At 42.5% G+C, this 19,286-nt stretch overlaps 1 protein-coding gene across 1 annotated transcript; it reads right to left on the bottom strand.

Moving 5' to 3' along the window:
- Positions 1 to 4,191: 4,191 nt before the first annotated feature.
- On the bottom strand, positions 4,192 to 17,041 carry Trappc6b (trafficking protein particle complex subunit 6B). Its single transcript, XM_090345122.1, has 6 exons — positions 16,674 to 17,041; positions 14,877 to 14,944; positions 12,730 to 12,847; positions 10,524 to 10,607; positions 7,239 to 7,332; positions 4,192 to 4,293 (listed from the first exon to the last, which is right to left on the bottom strand). Exons 1-6 carry the CDS (start codon positions 16,752 to 16,754, stop codon positions 4,262 to 4,264), a joined length of 477 nt encoding a protein of 158 aa, XP_090201248.1. The 5' UTR covers positions 16,755 to 17,041; the 3' UTR covers positions 4,192 to 4,261.
- Positions 17,042 to 19,286: the final 2,245 nt, after the last annotated feature.

Raw genomic sequence — 19,286 nt, 5'->3', positions numbered from 1 at the left:
CAGATGTGGTGACTCACGCCTGTCATCCTAGCTACTCAGGAGGTTGAGAACTGTGGATGGCAATTCAAAGCCATCCCAGGCACACTAAAGTCCATAAGACGCTTCAATTAACCACTAGAAAACTGGAAATAGAGCTGTGGCTCAATGGGTAGGGCAGTGGCCTTGAGCTGAAGATCAGCTCAGGCTGAGTCCAAGCCCCACGACCAACCAAAAAGAAAAAAAGAAAAGAAAAATGTGGGTTATTTAGGGGACCCCACATAAGTGGGAGAACAGGGTTATGTTGTAGTTGTACTTCTAATTATCAGGCACCTATTTTCCACATTCTTCCTTTGATGGTCATCAGAGATCTATTGCAGATTGCCTCAAGACAGCAATACCACCATATACCTTCACTGAGAAGCAAGAGGATAGAACCTATGGGATGCTGGCTCACACCTATCTTCTCAAAGGTTGGGGTTACGGATCACATTTCAAACTCAGCTGTGGGTAGCAATGTCTGGGAAATTCCATCTCTGATTAAGCAGCAAAATGCTAGATTGGAGGTATGACTCAGCTAGTAGAACACTAGGATTGAGCAAGAAAGTTGGGCCAGAGCTCAAGGCCTTAAACTCACGCCTCAGGATCAGCACAAAAAGGGGGAGAGGAGAGATCACAGTAACCTCTGTCATGTATGTTTTTTTTCCCAGCCTCAAGTGAAAGACAGCACCAAACTATACCCCTAGCCCTTGTATCCATGCTTTTTTGTCTTTGTTTTTGTCATATGTACCCCAAGGTGGGGTATCCTTGCAGTGTAGTCAAGGCTGGTCTTAAGCTTGCAATCCTATCTCTACTTCCCAAGTGGTAGGGTTACAGGTATATGCTACCAACCCTTATTCTGTTCGATTTGAAAGCAACAAGAAATTTCTCAACCCAGTTTCTCCCTTTTACCTCATTATCCAGAACTTTATCAGAATATGAAGATAATCGAAGTTACCATGATTATCTTCTAATCTATTCAACACATACATTTTTGGGACTAGGGAAGTGGTACCCTCTTCTATACCATAGGCAGCCATAGAGGTAACATCACACTGGGGATTAGCTCAACAGCAGTGTTCGCTTACCATGCTAAAAGACTTAGGATTAATCAATACAGTTATCAACAGAAGGAAGAAATAACCTTTCAGACAAACATACTACATTTGCTCTATTTTGATCTTTTTTATTTTTTTGTCAGTCCTGGGGCTTGAACTCAGGCCCTGGGCACTGTCCCTGAGCTGTTTTTGCTCAAGGCTAGCACTCTACCACTTATACCACAGCTTCACTTGTGGCTTTTTCTGTGTATATGGTACTAAGAAATAGAATCTAGGGCATCATGCATGCTAGGCAAGCCCTCTACCACTAAGGCACATTCCCAGACCTTGATCTTTTTTAAATGCTAAGGTTTAGTTAGGCACTGCTGGGTGACCCCTACAAGGCCTACCTACTCAGGAAGCTGAAATGTAAGGATCAAGGTTCAAAGCCAGCATGAGCAGACAAATCCTGGAAACTATTGCCTCCACTTAACCAGTAAAAAGAACTGAAGGTATAGGTCAAGTGGTACCAGCCTTGAGTGAAAAGCTCACAGCCCCAATCAAGCCCGGATCACACATACACACACTCCCTACCTGATGTGGTTTATATTTCTATATTTGGTATGGTCTTTCCTTAATTTATGCATTTTGTCAACATCTGATAAACTTGTTCTAAATCACCTGAAAATTAGGATAATAAATTTGAGTTAAATTTAATATTGAGGCCATGTGCTGATGACTCACACTCAGAATACTAATCACACAGGAGACAGATTGAGAGGACAACAGACAGCCCAAGCAGAAGTCTGTGACACTGTATTGCTAACTAGCAAAGAATAGCTGGATTGGAAGTGTATCTTAAATGACAAAATACCAAGGGTGAGCAAGAAAGCTCTCAGTAAGAGTGCCATGCTCAAAAAAAAAAAAAAAAAACAAAAAAATGGATCTTAATACAGCCCCTTTCTATGAAAGGAAAATGGTCTATCTCTAACTTAACTGAGTTTCAGTTTCATAATTTTGGAGGGAGGGTTGGTATTAAGAGATTCACTTAAGTCACTTGCTTGCCAGGCAGGCATTCTACTACTTGAACTACTCTCCCCAGCTGCTTTTTTGGGTTAGCTGACAAGAGATTCCCTTTATGCCAGGCCATCTTGGACTGTCATCTTCTTATTTATGGTTTCCCTGAGTTATTATAGATGACAGGTACCTGCTACTAGTACCAGTCACTATGCTTCCTAGTAGCTGGAATAACAAACATGCACTATTGTGCCAACCATTGCTTAAGATGAGCTAGTGAACTTTGTGTCCCAGGTAACCTCAAACCTTGATATCCCATCTCTAGCTCCTATAGCTAATCCTATCCCCCCCTCCTCCACCACTCCCCTAGTACTGGAGCTTGAACCCAGGGCCTAGGCACTATCCCTGAGCTTCTTTTTGCTCAAGGCTAGCACTCTATTACTTCAGCCACAGCATCATTTCAAGCTTTTTCTGTGTATGTGGTACTGAGGAATCAAACCCAGGGCTAGGCAAGCACTCTACCACTAAGCCACATTCCCAGCCCCCAATAGCTAATTCTAATCACCAATTTTCTCTTCATTTGTTAAAGGAGTCCCTCTTTTCTAATCTGCTAATTTCAAACAACCAAACATTTTATGTACAACCCCCCACCTTTCAGTAATTATATGGTAAACAGTTTTCATTTCCTTTTTTGTTTCAAGACAAGATCCTGTCATGTAGCCCAAAATCCCCCCTGCTTTCACAATCCTGTGTTTTAGTAGGACCTCAAGTATTACCCACCCCAGACTTAAGTGAATAATCAAAGTATTCCAATATGCAAAGTTTTTACAAATGCACAAAGATAGTTGCTCAAGAAACAACTCAGATAAAGTATTCAAAAAAGATACTAAGAGACCTATGGCAGGTGAGCTAGTAACCCTGAGGCATGGAGAAAATATGATCCCAATGAATGCTGGTGTGAAAAAAGAGTATGCCTTTGTGAAAGAGTAAATTAGGGGATGGAGATAAAGATAATAAAACCTTTACCAGGATTTCCATGCATGAAGAGGAAAACTCAAAGTCAAGACTGAAGCAGGAATAAGTAGAAAAATTTCTTCCTAACATATGTAGTATTCTTTGCCACTGGAGTCACCAAATGTGCATTTAAACTAGTATGTATTTCAGCTTGATTATATGAGATGACCTATCAAGGACTGGAATCTATTATGGTGAAATTAAATTTTCAAGCAATTTTAAACAGTCATGTATTTATATATACACACAAACACAATGTATATACGAAATACTTATACAGGCATAAAGGTTCTTTCAAATAGAAATAAATTAAAAACCAAGCTTAATTTACTATACTGTTTGCTTCTTAAAAATAACTAAAACAGGGCCAGAAGTTTGGCCTAGTGGTAGAGTGCTTGCCTAGCATGCACGAAGACTGGGTTCAACTCCTCAGTACCACATACATAGAAAAAAGCTGGAAGTGGTGCTGAGGCTCAAGTGGTAGAGCTCTAGCCTTCAGAAAGTCCAAGGATAGTTCTCAGGCCCTGAGCTCAAGGCTCAGGACTAGCCAAAAAAAAAAATCCTAAAACAACCAGGCGCTGTGGTTCAGGCCTGTAATCCTAGCTACTCAGGAGGCTGAGATCTAAGGATCAAGGTTCAAAGCCAGCCTGGGCACAAAAGGACCTGAGACTCTATCTCTAATTAACCTCTAGAAAACTGGGAAGTGAGGGTTGGCTCAAGGATAGGGCTGTAGCCTTGAGCTGAAGAGCTCAAGCCCCAAGTTCAAGCCCCAAGACCCACAAAAAAATAAAAAATAACTAAAACAGCTTATACTTTAACACATTTCTGGAATTCTTGCAGAAATGATTCTGTTTACTGCATGTTTTCCTTTGTACTAATTCAACAAACCCTGAGTTTTGATCCTCATCTGTGATTAAGTATGTATCACCCTAAGTAAATAAAAAACATTTAAAATAAAGTTTATACCTTGGTGTCTAGTAATTTGAAACTGGGTTTTCATTTAGAATAGTATGAGTAACATTTATATCAAATGATTCTTTATCTGCTTCAGCTTGGTCTGTGTTCAAATGATAAAATGCACCCTTCTGAACAAACATCTGACAAAGCATTACTTGAAACACTTTATACATGAATAATTTATCTCTTTACAATGTAGAAGTCTTGCATTTCTGTATACTCTATAGCTTCTGTATCATCACTTGAAATTTACCTGAAAAAAAAAAGCATAAAACTCATTGATTTTTATATGCAAGGAAAATAAGTCCATACATCAATTTTCTGTTTCATTTAAGAAGCAGATTCAGTCAACAAACTTGCTGTATCAAACATCTTTCTACACGCTCTCCCAGTGTTCAATAAAATTAATTCCATAACTAAATTATTACCTGGCTTAAAAGTAGGTGCTTTTAGTTGGGCGCAGTAACTCATGCCTATAATCCTGAGCCACTCAGGAGGCTGAGATCTGAGGATCAAGGTTCAAAGCCAGCCCAGGTACAAAAGGACCTGAGAATTAACCTCTAGAAAACAGGGAAGTGGGGCTTGGCTCAAGGGTAGGGCAGTAGCCTTGAGCTGAAGAGCTCAGAGACAGCCTCAAGACCTAGTTCAAGCCCCAAGACCCACCCAAAAAAAAAAAAAAAAAGGTGCTTTTCTTTTTTTTTAAATCCCACCTTTGGGATATTGCTAATTATCAAAGTAAAGGTAAGGTAATACAAGGAAGTACAAGTAAATTTTAATACTGGTTAGCAACCCCAATGAAGAGATCTTGAGTAAATTTAGTCACTAGTTGGTTTTAGGTAGTTTTATATACTAGATATGTTTTTAACTCTAAACATAAAAGGTGCTACAATCCTAGCTACTTAGGAGGCTGAGATCTGAGGATTGTGGTTGGAAGTCAGACCAAGCAGAAAAGTCTGTTAACCACCAGAAAACTAGAAGTGGCGATGTGACTCAAAGTAGAGTGCTAGACTTGAGCGAAAAAATTCAGAGACAGAGCCCAGGTCCTGAGTTGAAGCCCCATGACTAACACACACACACACACAAGAATTTAATTTATAAAAAGGTATCTTCACAGGGCCGGGAGTTTGGCCTAGAGGTAGAGTGCTTGCCAAGCATGCACGAAGACCTAAGTTTGATTCTTCAGTACCACATACATAGAAAAAAGTACAGAAGTGGTGCTGTGGCTCAAGTGGTAGATCTCTAACTTTGAGAAAGCCCAAGGTCAGTGCTTAGGCCCTGAGTTCAAGGCCCAGGACTGGCAAAAAAAAAAAAAATAGTCATCTTCCATGCTATAAGGAAAAGTGCTTTCTTAACACTGCAGGAGCTGAGAGTGTTGCCTAGTCGTACAGTACTTGACTAGCATGCACAAAGCCCTGTGTTTGATTCCTCCTCCGTACCAAATACACAGAAAAAGCCAGAAGTGGTACTATGGCTCAAATGGTAGAGCACTAACCTTTAAGAAATCTCAAGGACAGTACCAAGGCCCAGAGTTCAAGCTCCAGGACTAGCAAAAAAAAAAGAAGATTGTAGGGGCTATAGAAGTTGAATATAACTTGGAGTATAGCAATACTTGACTACCATGTGCAGGGTTTTGAGATGAATTGTCAGCAACTCAAACACAAGTAAACAAATTATCCTTGTAGAAAACTTCCCTTCAATGTTAAGAGTTCATAGCCAGGCACTGGTGGTGACTCATGCCTATAATACTAGCTACTCAAGAGATCTGAGGATCACAGCTTGAGCCAGACAAAGTAGAAAAGCCTATAAGACTTGTATCTCCAATTAACCACCAGAAAACCAGAAGTGGAGCTGCAGTGGCTCATGTGGCTAAGTGGTATCCCTAAGCACAAAAGCTTAGGGACAGTGCTCAGGCCCTGAGTTCAGGCCTCATGACCAACCAATCGTTCCCCCCCACCCTCCCACCTGCAAAAAAAAAGAAAGGTTCACTATTTACAAAGTACTCCTATGTTCCACCTGGTCCTGCAGGCTATTCCACCAAGACCCTTTGATTTGTTTTGTTCCATTTGGCTTTAACTCAGGGCCTGGATGTTGTCACTGAACAGTTATTTTGTTCAAGGTTAGTACTCTGCCACAGCTCTTTTTTTTTTTCTTTTTCTTTTTCCATATTTTTTAATTATAATTTGTAAAAGGGTTACATGATATTTGCCAGATAGAAGGTGCATTAATTCACATACATTGATACCCTTTCACATGTCTTGGTACCCATTTCCCTCCCCCCCCCCACACCCCCCCACCCGTCTTGGTTTTCCCCCCTTCCCTATCAAATTTCAAATATCCAAATACAGGGTCAGGAATTTGGCCTAGTGGTTAAAGTGCTTGCCTAGCATGCATGAAGACCCGGATTCGATTCCTTGGTACCACATACATAGAAAAAAGCCGGAAGTGGTGCTGAGGCTCAAGTGGTAGAGCTCTAGCCTTGAGAAAGTCCAAGGACAGTGCTCAGGCCCTGAGCTCAAGCCCAGGACTGGCAAAAAAAAAAAAATATCCAAATACAAATAAATTCAATATATCAGATAACAAAGTGAGATACTATACCAATATGAGATAACCAAGGGACAGCAAAGGAGATGAGAGACAACATAGTACATTAAGGACAACAATGATTCATTATATTCTGCCACAGCTCTTATTCTAGCTTTTTGGTGGTTAACCAGAAATAAAGACTTTCATGGACTTTCCTGCCCAAACTGGCTTTAAACCATGATCCATCCGCAGATCTCAGCCTCCTTGATAGCTAGGATTATAGGAATAAGCCACCAGTGCCTTACCTAAAACCCTTTTTGCAACCAGTAAGGAGCCCTTACTGTTTATCCCGGGTGCTAGAATACCTACACAGCAGCTCACTGGGGAGACCAAAATAGGCTGCTTCCTCTCTGCTTACCAGTGTTCCTTCTTTTTGGAAAAAAAAAAAAATTAACTGTCCCATAGTTGTGTTATGAATTTAAATGTCTGCTGATTTTCTTAAATCTTTTATGAATTGCTAATGTGAAAATAGCTGAAGATGAATATAGCATGGTATATATTACTACACAAGTTGACACATTAAGATAAATGTTTTTGAGCTTCCAATTTCTTCTACATTAAAAAACCACAACATACTAAAAACATTTGTAAATATAAATCCAGCTTTCAACTTACACGCAGGCATTGAAGATACTTCTGCTGTTACAATACTTTTTATCCCCAAATTTGATAAGCCACCTCTGATTAAGCCACATGTAAATGCCAGATACTAAAAGAAAAAACAACAACCAGTAAGGACTTACTAAATTAGAAAAGCTACCAATAAATGTAACATTTAGTGCAAGCCATACTATCAACAAAGTAAGTATATAACTCATTACTGTCATTTGTAGAAATATAATCATGAAGAGTGGGGAAGCTTTCTTGTATTCTCGTACAAACTTAAAAAAATTCTAGCTCCTTGGGTCAGGAGTGTGGCCTAGTGATGCAGTGCTTGCTTCACATGCACAAAGCCCTGGGTTTGATTCCTTGGTACCACATATATAAAAGGCTGGAAGTGGTACAGTGGCTCCAGTGGTAGAGCACTAGTCTTGAGAAAGCTCAAGGACAGTGCAGAGGCCCTGAGTTCAAGCCCCAGGACTGGTTAAAAAAAAAAAAAAAAAAAAAAAAAAAAAAGTTCTAGCTACTCCAGAATCTGAGGTAGCACAATCTTTTCAACCACTAGATCCCAGCCCAGTAACAAAGTCAACTTCCCCGGAGCAAAGAAGAAAAGGTTAAGCCAGGCACATGGTAGCTCACGTATGTAATCCTAGCTACTCAGAAGGCTGAGATCTGAAGATCTCAGTTCAAAGCCAACCCAGGCACTGAAGACAGTGAGACTCTTATCTCCAAATAACTACTAGAAAACCAGAAGTGATGCTGTGGCTCAAAGGGTAGGGCAGTAGTCTTAAGCTGAAGAGCTCAGGGACAGCTCCCAGGCCCAGAGTTCAAGACCCAAGACTGACCCCCCCCCCCAAAAAATTTTTTAAGTTAAATATGACTGCCAGCCAGGCACTGGTAACTTATAATGTTAGCTACCCAGGAGCTGAGATCTAGAGAAGAAAGTTTGAAGCCAGGCCAGGCAAAAAAAAATCTATAAAACTCCAATGAAGCACCAAAAAAGCTGGAAACAGAGTTATGATTCAAGTGGTATAGTGCTAAACTTGAGCAAGAAAGCTCAAGGACAATGCCAAGGCTCTAAGTCTAAGGCCTAAGACTGTCATATCCCTCCATACCCCACCACTACCCCCACCAAAAAAAAAACCTGATTTCTAGATTTCTCTGTTTGTAGGCTGGTAGGGAGGGACAAGTAATGGGTAGCTCAAGTGGTGGAACACATGCATAACAAACACAAGGCCTTGAGTTCAAATCCCAATACCATAAGAAGAAAAAAATTACATGGACATGGATAAATGACTAGTTTGGTCAATTAGGCGCTCCAATCCAGGAACATTGAATCTAAAAACAGTAACAAAAACATGCTGCTTTAGTTCCAGATTTGGATTTAGTTCTGGACATAACAAAGATGCCTTATATTTAATATCCACCTACCACAGAATTCAAATTAGCTTTCAAATCACCCTTCTTGTGACTTACTTTGTTCTTTTTCTGACTGCTTTGTCCTGTTTCTTGCCGTTTTTTGTTGGTATTTATTTGGTAGTACTGAAGATTTAACTCAGGACCTACATTTTGCTACATAAGTGCTGTATACTTGAGCCATGCCACAAATCAACTTTTTTTTTTTAAATTCAACTTGCTTTTTATTTCCGGGGAGTCTAGAGGGTCTCATGCTTTAGACTCAGACTGTTATCCCGCTACCACCCCTTTCTCAATAGCAAGAATTATAAACGAGCACCAAAACATTCAACCACCTTGCCTGTTTTCTGCACCTTCCTATTAAATTAATTCAGTAAACTAATAATATTTTGTTCCATCTTTTTCTTTTTTGCCAGTCCAGGAGCTTGAACTCAGGACCCGGGCACTGTCCTTGGGCTCTCTCAAGGCTAGCATTCTACAACTTAAGCCACATCACTACTTCTGGCTTTTCTGTGTATGTGGTACCAAGGAATCAAACCCAAGACTTCCTGCATCTAGGCAAGCACTCTATCACTAGGCCAAAAGACTAAAGATATAGCTCAGCAATTGAGAACCTGCTTAGCAAACACAAGACCTTGATTTCACACCTCCATTTCACACCCCTTATTGAAACTGGAGGGTAGTTCAAGTGGTAGAGCACTAGCTGTAAGCAAAACAAACAAACAAAAATAAACAAAACTGAGCAAAAATCATCAGGTCCAGAGTACAAGCCCCAATATAATCTCTCTCCCTGTTTCTCAATCTCTCTCTCTCTCTCTCTCTCTCTCTCTCTCTCTCTCTCTCTGTTGTGTGCGCGCGCACACACACACACACACACACACACACAATCCCCCCAACTCCAGTATAATCAAAACTAAGAGGCTAGAGGCATGGCTTAGTTGATAGAGCACTAACAACTGAGTGAAATTATCAGGTCCTGAATTAAAGTTCTAGTCTCAGACCAAAGGAAAAAGAAAGAAATAACCACAGCAAAAAAATCTAAAAATATAAAGAGTAATGGTGAACCAAGCAATAGACCACCTCTTGTGCCAGGAATGTGGCCTAGTGATAGAGTGCTTGCCTAGCATGCACAAAGCCTTGGGTTCGATTCCTTGGTACTACATACACAGAAAATGTTGAAAGTGGTGCTGCGGCTCAAGTAGTAGAGCACTAGTCTTGAGCAAAAGTGCCCAGGCCCCAAGTTCAAGCCCCAGGACTGGCAAAAATAAAAAAAGGCCTCTCAAGGAGAATCTGTTGTTAGTGGCATTGTTTTTAAAGTGGCAGTTGTTTGTTGGGGACCGACTGTGGGGTCAATGACCTTGGACCTGACCTTGGACCTACACAACTGTATACACAAGGAAGTAACTCTGATCAGGATGACTTTAAGCAAAGTCAATCAGTTCTTATCATGATGACTTTAAGCAATGTCAATCAGTTCTTATCATGATGACTTTAAGCAATGTTAATCCTTTCTCATTTATCCTATATGTGATTTGTTTACTATTTTGTATGAATGTAGCCTCTGGCAACTCCAAGTTTTAAGAAGAGTATTTAAGGTCGGAACTTAAAATAAACGAGAGAGTCTTAGGCGGCAGTCTGGAGCTCACAGTCTTCTTGGACTGCTGACTTGGGCTGTAGTCCTCCCGAACTCCATCTGTTTGTCTCTCTTCTATTTTTTCCTAGTCCTTGCCCCTATTTCAGGAATCCCAATCCGCGAACCCTGGTTTGCTGCCGGCTGGCCCCGGCAGTTGTTAAAGGCATTCTACATTTTGTTTTTGTTTAAGTAGAAAAGGCATTCTACATTTTGTTTTTGTTTAAGTAGAAAAAGTCTGATTCATTAAATACCTTAGATGCATGTTCTAAATACTGTTTTCCTGACGACATCTGAGTTAGCAGACGAAATTTGTTGTCCTGAAGCACATATATGCCCTGGTTTCAAAAATATAAAAACATCTAAAGTCAGTACAACCTGTAATCCTTAAAAAGTATCTACCTATAAAACAATTTAAGTGTTTTAAATCATGAGTTCAATATTTGATAGCACTAATATTTCCTCGCTTAATCTATATAATGAAAATTAAAAGATGAGTAGAACTTAGAAAGCCAGGTATTATGGTATACACCTATAATACCAGCACGTAAGAGGCAGAGGAGGATGTGAGAAAGGACTTCAGAGATATAGCTTAGTGGATATTGAATCCAAGGGTTTTATTCCTGACCCAGCATTGAAAACAAGAATAAGTCAACATAGAGCCAAGAATGGTGGCTCAAGCTTGTAATCCTAGCTACTTCAGAGGAAGTAATTGGAGATCACAGTTTGAAAACAGGCAAAAAGAACTTTGTGAGACTCCATCTCAACCAATGGCTGGGCACAATGGTATATACCTGTCATTCCCCACAGACCATTAGGCACAAATAGGAGGATCACAGTCCAGTTCAGCCTAGGCATGAGCAGCAAGATTCTACTTTGAAAATTACCTATGCAGAAAGGGACTGGATGCAAAGTTCAAATGGTAGACATATGCCTACCAAGCATGATCACCTGTGTAACCTCTTCCCATTATCATTTCAAGAAAGTCCTAAAGACCCAGGCCAGTGGCTAATGCCTGTAATCTTAGTACTCAGAAGGCTGAGATCTGCTAGCTAGTTCAGAAAAGTCCTTGAGACTCCAGCAAGCCTGAGGTGGAGCTGTGGCTAGAGGTAGAGCACTAGTTCTAAGCAAAAGAGCTAAGGTACATCCCCATCCCAGACCCCGAGTTCAAGCCCACACTGACATACACAATAAAAAGTTAAATCCTAGCCAGGTGCTGGTGGTTCATGCCTAGAATCCTAATTACTCAGGAGGATTGCAGTTTGAATCCAGCCAGGGCATGAAAAGTCCAACAAATTACTCAGAAAAAGCTGGAAGAGATGCTGTGGTTCAAGTTTGTAGAGGGCTGCCTTGAGCAAAGGAAGCTTCGGAACAGTACTCAAGCCAAGTGTTCAAGCTCCAGGATCAAGAAAAAATAAAGTCTTAGTTACAGATGGTGTGTCTGTTTTATTTTTTTTGTTTCTGTTTTTGGGGGGTGGGGAGGGTGAGGGGAGGGAATGTAAGCCACTGGTGCTTGACATGATAAAAATCTTTAATAGAAAGAAATGACAGTAGCCAAGCACGATGGCTCAAGCCTATAATCCAGGTACTCTAGAAGTGAACAAAGAATGACTAACACCGAGGCAAACTCAGGCAGAATGGTGAGATCCTACCTGAAAAACACTGAAAGCAAACAGATTGAGGACATGCCTCCAGAAGCTGAGTGCTTTTCCCCAGTGTGAGCCCTGAGTTCAAGCCCTAGCACTGCAAAAGAAATTTAAAAAGAGAACACTGATGACAGTAATAAACAATATAAGAATTAGTTATTTAAACATGCTCTATAAATCTAGAAATTATTATGAAGGTATAATTGAGGTATATTTGTAGTTCTGTGTGTTATCACCTCTTAGTAATAACTAAACTTAAAAAACAGTTGTTATTCTGACACGTAATACATTTTTTTTTGTTGTTTTTTTTTTGCCAGTCCTGGGCTTGAGCTCAGGGCCTGAGCACTGTCCTGGGACTTTCTCAAGGCTAGAGCTCTATCACTTGAGCCCCAGCACCACTTCTGGCTTTTTTCTATGTATGTGGTACCGAGGAATCGAACCCGGGTCTTTGTGCATGCTAGGCAAACACTCAACCACTAGGCCAAACTCCTGGCCACGTAATACATTTTAAATTTTAATATAGCTTGCATAAGTGGGAAAAAGCATTAGCTGGTCACTCAGTCTTTTTGTTGTTGTTGTTTTGCCAGTCCTGGGGCTTGAACTCAGGGCCTGAGCATTGTCCTTGGGCTTTCTCAAGGACAGAGCTGTACCACTTGACCCACAGCACCACATCCAGCTTTTTTTACATATGTGGTACCATGGAATCAAATCCAGGTCTTTGTGCATACTAGGTAAGTACTCTACCACTAAGCCAAACTCCCAGCTCCTCACTTAGTCTTTATTCACTTCACTAAAGAAAAATACTTATTAATACCTGGTGATTTGTCCTTAGATTGTCTATTTGTTTCTTGAATACTGTAGTCCAAAAATCTTTACATACAAACTTCATTATGTCCAATTCATCCTTGAATCTTGCAGTATCTTTTGTAAACCTAAAAAGATAAACTAGAAGTAACATATTTCTTTCAAACAAAAGAAGATATTTTTCCTCACTTTCCACAAGAAGAGAAAATCAACTGATTTCATTCATTAGCAGCTGTCTTAGCAGCTCTAAACATGTACTGACAGTTAAAGTAATTAAATATCAAGTAGATCCCATCTTCACCAAGTCATGTTTATATTGTAGAGGCTACTCATATGTTACCAACAGTTAACCCAAAATTGTAGGTACAATTTAATCTCACAGATAAGACAGCTCAGTAAAACAGTATTATATAAAATAGAATTCAAACCTAACTATATAAATACTTAGAAAAGAATACTAATAAAAACATAATCTACAAATTTGAAGATTAAATATATAAACAGACTTTAAGCATTTCAATCCCTTATGTATTTAAATAAAAGTCTATTTAGGTTAAAGAATCTACTAGACTTTCAGTAGGGGCTGGGAGTTTGGCCTAGTAGTACAGTGCTTGTCTAGCATGCATGAAAACTGGGGTTCGATTCCTCGGTACCACATATATAGAGAAAAAAAGCCAGAAATGGTGCCGTAGCTCAAGCGGCAGAGTGCTAACCTTGAGGGGAAAAGCTCAAGAACAGTGCTGAGGCCCTGAGTTCAGGGCCCAGGACTGGCAAAAAAGAAAAAAGAAAAGAAAATGCAAGTAGAAGCCAGTGGCTCATGCCTATAATCCTAACTACTCAGGAAGACGAGAGGTAAGGACAGGTCCAAAGCTAGCCTGAGCAGACAAATTCCAAGATGCTAATCTCCAGTAAGAGCTATAGAGTTCAAGCTTTTTGAAAGGAGAGAGGGAAAGGGAAAGGGAATGGGAAAGAAAGGGAGGGGAAGAAGGAAGAGAAGGGAAAGAAAGAAGGGAGGGGAGGAGTAGGGAGGGAAAATGAGACAGAGGAGGAGAGAGTAGGGGAAAGAAGCAGAAGGGAAGAGGAAGTAAGAAGAGGGGAGGGAAAGAAAAGGGAGGGGGAGAAATGGGCCAGGTGCCAGTGGAGGAAATGGTGCTCAGTAAGGAGGCTGAGTAAGGATTACAGTTCAAAACCAATGCAGGCAGGGCAGTCTATGAGACTCTTTTCTTCAAAAACAAAACAAAAACTAAGGAGAAGCCCAGATGGTAGAGCTCTAGCATTGAGCACAAAAACTCAACAGAGGGGCCGGGAGTTTGGCCTAGTGGTAGAGTGCTTGCCTAGCATACATGAAGACCTGGGTTCAATTCCTCAGTACCACATACATTGAAAAAGCTGGAAGTGGGCTGGGAGTTTGGCCTAGTGGTAGAGTGCTTGCCTAGCATGCACAAAGACCCAGGTTCAATTCCTCGGTACCACATACATAGAAAAAAGCCAGAGATGGTGCTGAGGCTCAAGTGGTAGAGCACTAACCTTGAGAAAGCCCAAGGGCAGTGCTTAGGCCCTGAGTTCAAGCCCCAGGACTGGACAAAAAAAAAACATCAATAGACAGCACCCAGACCTTAACTGTAATCCCCATGACCAGCACCAAAAGAAAAAAAGGGGGGAAATGATAATTGAGGCATTTCAATACACCTATATTTTCAGAGAAAATAATCATAAATATGCAAACTATTTTTCTACAAATATTAAAACATAAAGTATGAAGCCAAGTATGGTGGTATACACCTGAAATTGAAGCTCTAAAGGGGCTGAGACAACAGATTTCCAAATTCAAAGCCAGTTGGACTGTACAAAGAGACCATGACTCAAAAATGAAGTAATGAAAGTAAAATTTGATTGGATTAAGCTAACACCAGATTTCTGGTTTGTTTTTGTTGTTTTGGTTTTTTAGGTGCTGAGTCCAACGCCTTGCAAATGCACAAGCTCTATGACAGAGCTTCTACCCTTTCCCAGAAAAAGAAATTCAACCCGTGAGTTAAAGAAAAGAATTAAAATTAGAATTAAGATAAAGTATCATAGGTTTTATGCGAAATCTTTTGAAATAGGTCATTTATATTCACAACCTACCTGGAAGAAAATTTTCAAATCCATACTGCTCACCTTTCTATCAATCCTTGTCCCACTCGAAATCCCATATTTTCCAGCTTAGTAATACATCGTCCATTTTCCTTTAAACAAAATAATAATGAAAAGATTAGGAACAGTGCCCAGGCCTTGAGTTCAAGCCTTAGGACATACGTATGTAAATGCTTTTAATATTTTCAGAATATCAGAAAGTTGGTACTCAAAATCTATAGCTTTGGCTATTAATAGGACTGTATATTGGAAGGAAATTCTACTAAGCTAAAAAATACAGGAGAGTTTCTATTTTAAAAAATATATTAGCCAGGAGTGTGGCCTAGTAATAGTGTGCTTGCCTAGCATGCACAAAGCCCTAGGTCTGATTCCTCAATATCAAATATACAGAAAAGGCCAGAAGTGGTGCTGTGGCTCAAGTGGTAGAACGTTAGCCTTGAGAAAGCTCAAAAACAGCGCCCAGGCCCTGAGGAAAATGTTCAGAACCCAGACCCTGACTTAAAGCTCTAGGTCCAAAAAGAAAAAGAAAGAAAAAAAAAAAGAAAGAAAGGTTATCAATTTATTGCCAGTGCCTCACATTCCTTAAAGTGGATTTATGAACAATATATCTATTTGTGCCTTTTGCAAAAATGAAAAAAAACAAAGTAAAACAATTCTATACGCTTTTTTTGGCGCTCGTAGTAGAGCTTGAGCTCAAGAATCTAACACTGTTCCTGAGCTTCTTTTGCTCAAGGCTAGTACTCTACCACTTGAGACAGTTTTACTTCCAGCTTTTTGAGATTAATTAGGGTCTTACGGGCTTTCTTGCCCTGACAGGCTTCAAATTGTAATCCTCTAATCTCAGCCTCCTGAGCAGCTAGGATTACAGGCGCAAGCCACCAGTGCCCAAGTTCTGCAAGCATTCTTTAAGCAGCAGTTCATAAATTTAACAGCACTCTTGTTGCTGCCAAATCTATTAGTAAAATTGTCCTATTTTCATGTTGAAGTCTAATGGATCCGTGTGTGAAATGAGGTATGGATAAAGCTTGAATGTGTCCCGCAAGGGTTCTTGTATGAAAAGTTAATCCATACATATGGATCGGAGCTGGAACACCTGCCTAGTGTGTCAGGCTGAGGCGGTTAGACAAAAAGTTTAAAGGCCCTTGGCAGAATGGCAAGAGGAAGAAAAACAAAGTGGGGGAAGGGAGAGGAGCAACGAAGTGTGACTCCAGTGATACAGCAGCGGCCTCGAGCAAAAAACAAAAAAAAAAAGCTAAGCACGAGTGTGACACGCCGAGTTCAAGACGTAATTCAACTACGGTGCTTGTGGAGCCGGGCAGCGAGGACCCGCTCCGTCCCCGCCCCGCGGCGTCGGGAGCCGGGCAGCGAGGACCCGCTCCGTCCCCGCCCCGCGGCGTCGGGAGCCGGGCAGCGAGGACCCGCTCCGTCCCCGCCCCGCGGCGTCGGGAGCCGGGCAGCGAGGACCCGCTCCGTCCCCGCCCCGCGGCGTCGGGAGCCGGGCAGCGAGGACCCGCTCCGTCCCCGCCCCGCGGCGTCGGGAGCCGGGCAGCGAGGACCCGCTCCGTCCCCGCCCCGCGGCGTCGGGAGCCGGGCAGCGAGGACCCGCTCCGTCCCCGCCCCGCGGCGTCGGGAGCCGGGCAGCGAGGACCCGCTCCGTCCCCGCCCCGCGGCGTCGGGAGCCGGGCAGCGAGGACCCGCTCCGTCCACGCCCCGCGGCGTCGGGAGCCGGGCAGCGAGGACCCGCTCCGTCCACGCCGCCCGCGGCGTCGGGAGGCGCGGGGGGGGGGGGGGGGGAGCCGGGACCCGCCTTCGCCAACTCACCACCTCCCCGTGCTCCGCGGACTTGTACACTCCCGACACCATCTCGTTGTGGAGCAGCAAGAACAACGCCTCGTCCGCCATTTCTTCCCGATTCTTCCGGGCTTGGGGCTCCGGCTCCTGTGAGGACCGGCGGTGGCCGGCGTCCGAGCGACTCGGCCCGCGCGCCGCCTTTCCTCAGGCCGCCGCCCGGCTCCCTGTTGCTAGGACACGGAGGAAGGCTCCCGGCTTCCCAGAGGCCGAGGCCAAGGAGAGCTGGCACCAGGGAGAGCCGGCGCCCTGCCCGGGGCCACCGCGCCCTTAGGACCGAGAACACAGACGCCTGACACCCGCACAAACCCAGCCCAGATCGGAGACTCCGGATGCGGCCCCGGGCGGGGGGGCGGGGCGGCGGGGTGGAGGGAGGGGCGGCGTGGGGCCACTTCCGGCACTTCCGGTCCCCTCTACCCCGGCATTCCTCCAACTCTATGGTGGTGGAGTGGCCCCGCCCTTTCCCGCTCTTCTCCCTCCTCCCCTCCATCCACACACCCCCCACCCCCGCCGCCGGGAGGACGAGCTCCCTGCCTCGGATAAAGTGGAGCTGAGAAAGTTAAGGATGGATGATAAATTCAGGCGTAAGTTTTGTTTGACTTCTCTATGTTACTTAAATATAAAATTTGGAGAGGGGAGGGGCGTGGCCGGGAGTTTGGCCTAGTGGTAGAGGGCTTGCTTAGCACGCATGAAGACCCGGGTTTGATTCCTCAGTACCACATATACAGATCAGCTGTAATTGGTGCTGTGGCTCAAGTGATAGAGCAGAGCCTTGAGCAGGAGAAGTGGACAGTGAGTTCCCAGGCCCTGAGATCAAGCCCCAGGGCTGGCAAGAAGAAGAAGAAGAAAAAAAAGATAAATATTTCCTTTACAATTTGTTCTGACTTGTGTGTGTGTGTGCTCAGAGGACTTGCTTTCCCAAGAATTGTTTTGTTTTTCACACCTTTAGTGTCTTTCTTTAAAATATCCTTGTTCAGTTCCCTAAAGGGCACTCATTTTTTCAAGCAGTCAGGTAAAGGAAAATAAAGAAAAAGAGCTACTTTACCCCACCTCCCAGCTGTTACAGTTTATTAAGCTAATGTATAGGGCAAGCAAACTTGTGCCGCAGTGCTCTTAGCCAAGATAGTCATTGTTTAATCTCAGTTTCTTTCTTTCCTTTCTTTCTTGCCAGTCCTGGGCCTTGAACTCAGGGCCTGAGCACTATCCTTGGACTTTCTCAAGGTTAGAGCCATAGCACAGCTTTCAGCTTTTTTTTTTTTTTTAATGTATGTGGTACCAAGGAATCCCAATCCCAGGTCTTTGTGCATGCTAGGCAAGTACTCTACCACTATGCCAAACTCCTGGCCCTATTTCATGCTTCAGATCCAATCCCACTACTGACTATTAAAAAAAAAATCTAAGGTTGATTTTTCAAATCACAGTAAGCTCCTTTGGAGCTGAGGTCTGAGCTCAAGCCTTGCCCTTGCTCAACAGTCACTGCTGAAGCCCCAACTGCAAAATTTTTTTGGAGAACAGAAAGGAAATTAACACTTCCTGAGTACCTACCAAATGCTGAGCATAGCATTTCACTAATCCACGCTGTAAATCAGACTGCTAAATTGGTCAGGATTTTAGAAATAGATCCTGTGAAAGTGGGAATAGACCTTTTTTAGTAACTCCAAAAGTATTTTCCAGTGGAAAAAAAAATCACTACCCGTGGTTGTTGAAATCTGTTCCACACTCTGAAACCTCAGGTACTGCCTGAGGTTTTTATATGAATGTTACAGGAAGGAGGAAAACAAAATCGCTGAGCCAGTGCAAGGGGGCATAACTGCAATCTCAGAAGGATCCAGTGGAAGCTGACACAGGAAGATCTCAAAGTGGAGGCCAACCTGGACTACACTAGGATACCCTGTCTTCAAAACATAGGAGAGATGACATCTCTCAAAAAGAAATGTATTCCTTACCTGACTTACATAACCGTAAACTCCTCCATATCATCTTCATAATAACAATTTAAATTTTTTAAAAGGTAGATAGATGATAGACAGGTAGGTAGGCAGGTAGGTATATAGATAGCAGATAAGAAAAAATCAACTAGATATGCTTACACTTAGAATTTAATAATTGTGCAACCTCAGACTTTTACCCAGTCATGTCTTTCCCTCCCCCCTCTCCCACCTCACTTCAAAATAACTTGCTACATTACTGGCTTAAGTTTATTGGGTAGGTAAAATTTTCTCAATGGAGTAAGATGGATTTAGTGCTTTTTATTTTTAAGCAGATTTCGACAGATCTCCCTAAGGTTCTAATCCTCATACTTTTTCCAATCCTGGAGTGTGAACTCGGGGCCTGGGCATTGTCCCTGAGCTTCTTTTGCTCAAGGCTAGCACTCTACCACTTTAGCCACAGCGCCACTTCAGCTTATGTGTCATTGGGAAATCAAACTCAGGGCTTCATTCATACTAGGCAGGCACTCTTACCACTGGGCCACATGCTCAGTCCCAATCAGTCCTTTCTGTTCATCTCTGTTCTTGTTCGTATTTCACATTTCCCTGTCTAAAGACAAATGGCCTAACCCCAGATAGTTGGAAAAAGCTCAAAGGA

This window comes from Megascapheus bottae, chromosome 14 (assembly GCF_031878675.1).
Source record: "Megascapheus bottae isolate mThoBot1 chromosome 14, mThoBot2.hap1, whole genome shotgun sequence".
In the NCBI taxonomy this organism is placed as follows: domain Eukaryota; kingdom Metazoa; phylum Chordata; class Mammalia; order Rodentia; family Geomyidae; genus Megascapheus; species Megascapheus bottae.
This window is presented reverse-complemented; position numbering and strand designations above follow the sequence as displayed.

What these genes read in the sequence shown, in the direction of transcription:
- Trappc6b (XM_090345122.1), bottom strand. Translation starts at nt 16,754, where the DNA reads ATGGCGGACGAGGCGTTGTTCTTGCTGCTCCACAACGAGATGGTGTCG. An exon ending in ATTTAGAACATGCATCTAAG is followed by an intron (nt 7,333 to 10,523) that starts GTATTTAATGAA and finishes TTTTTCTTTTAG; the next exon opens with TATCTGGCATTTACATGTGG. An exon ending in AGTATCTTCAATGCCTGCGT is followed by an intron (nt 4,294 to 7,238) that starts GTAAGTTGAAAG and finishes TTTTTTTTTCAG; the next exon opens with GTAAATTTCAAGTGATGATA.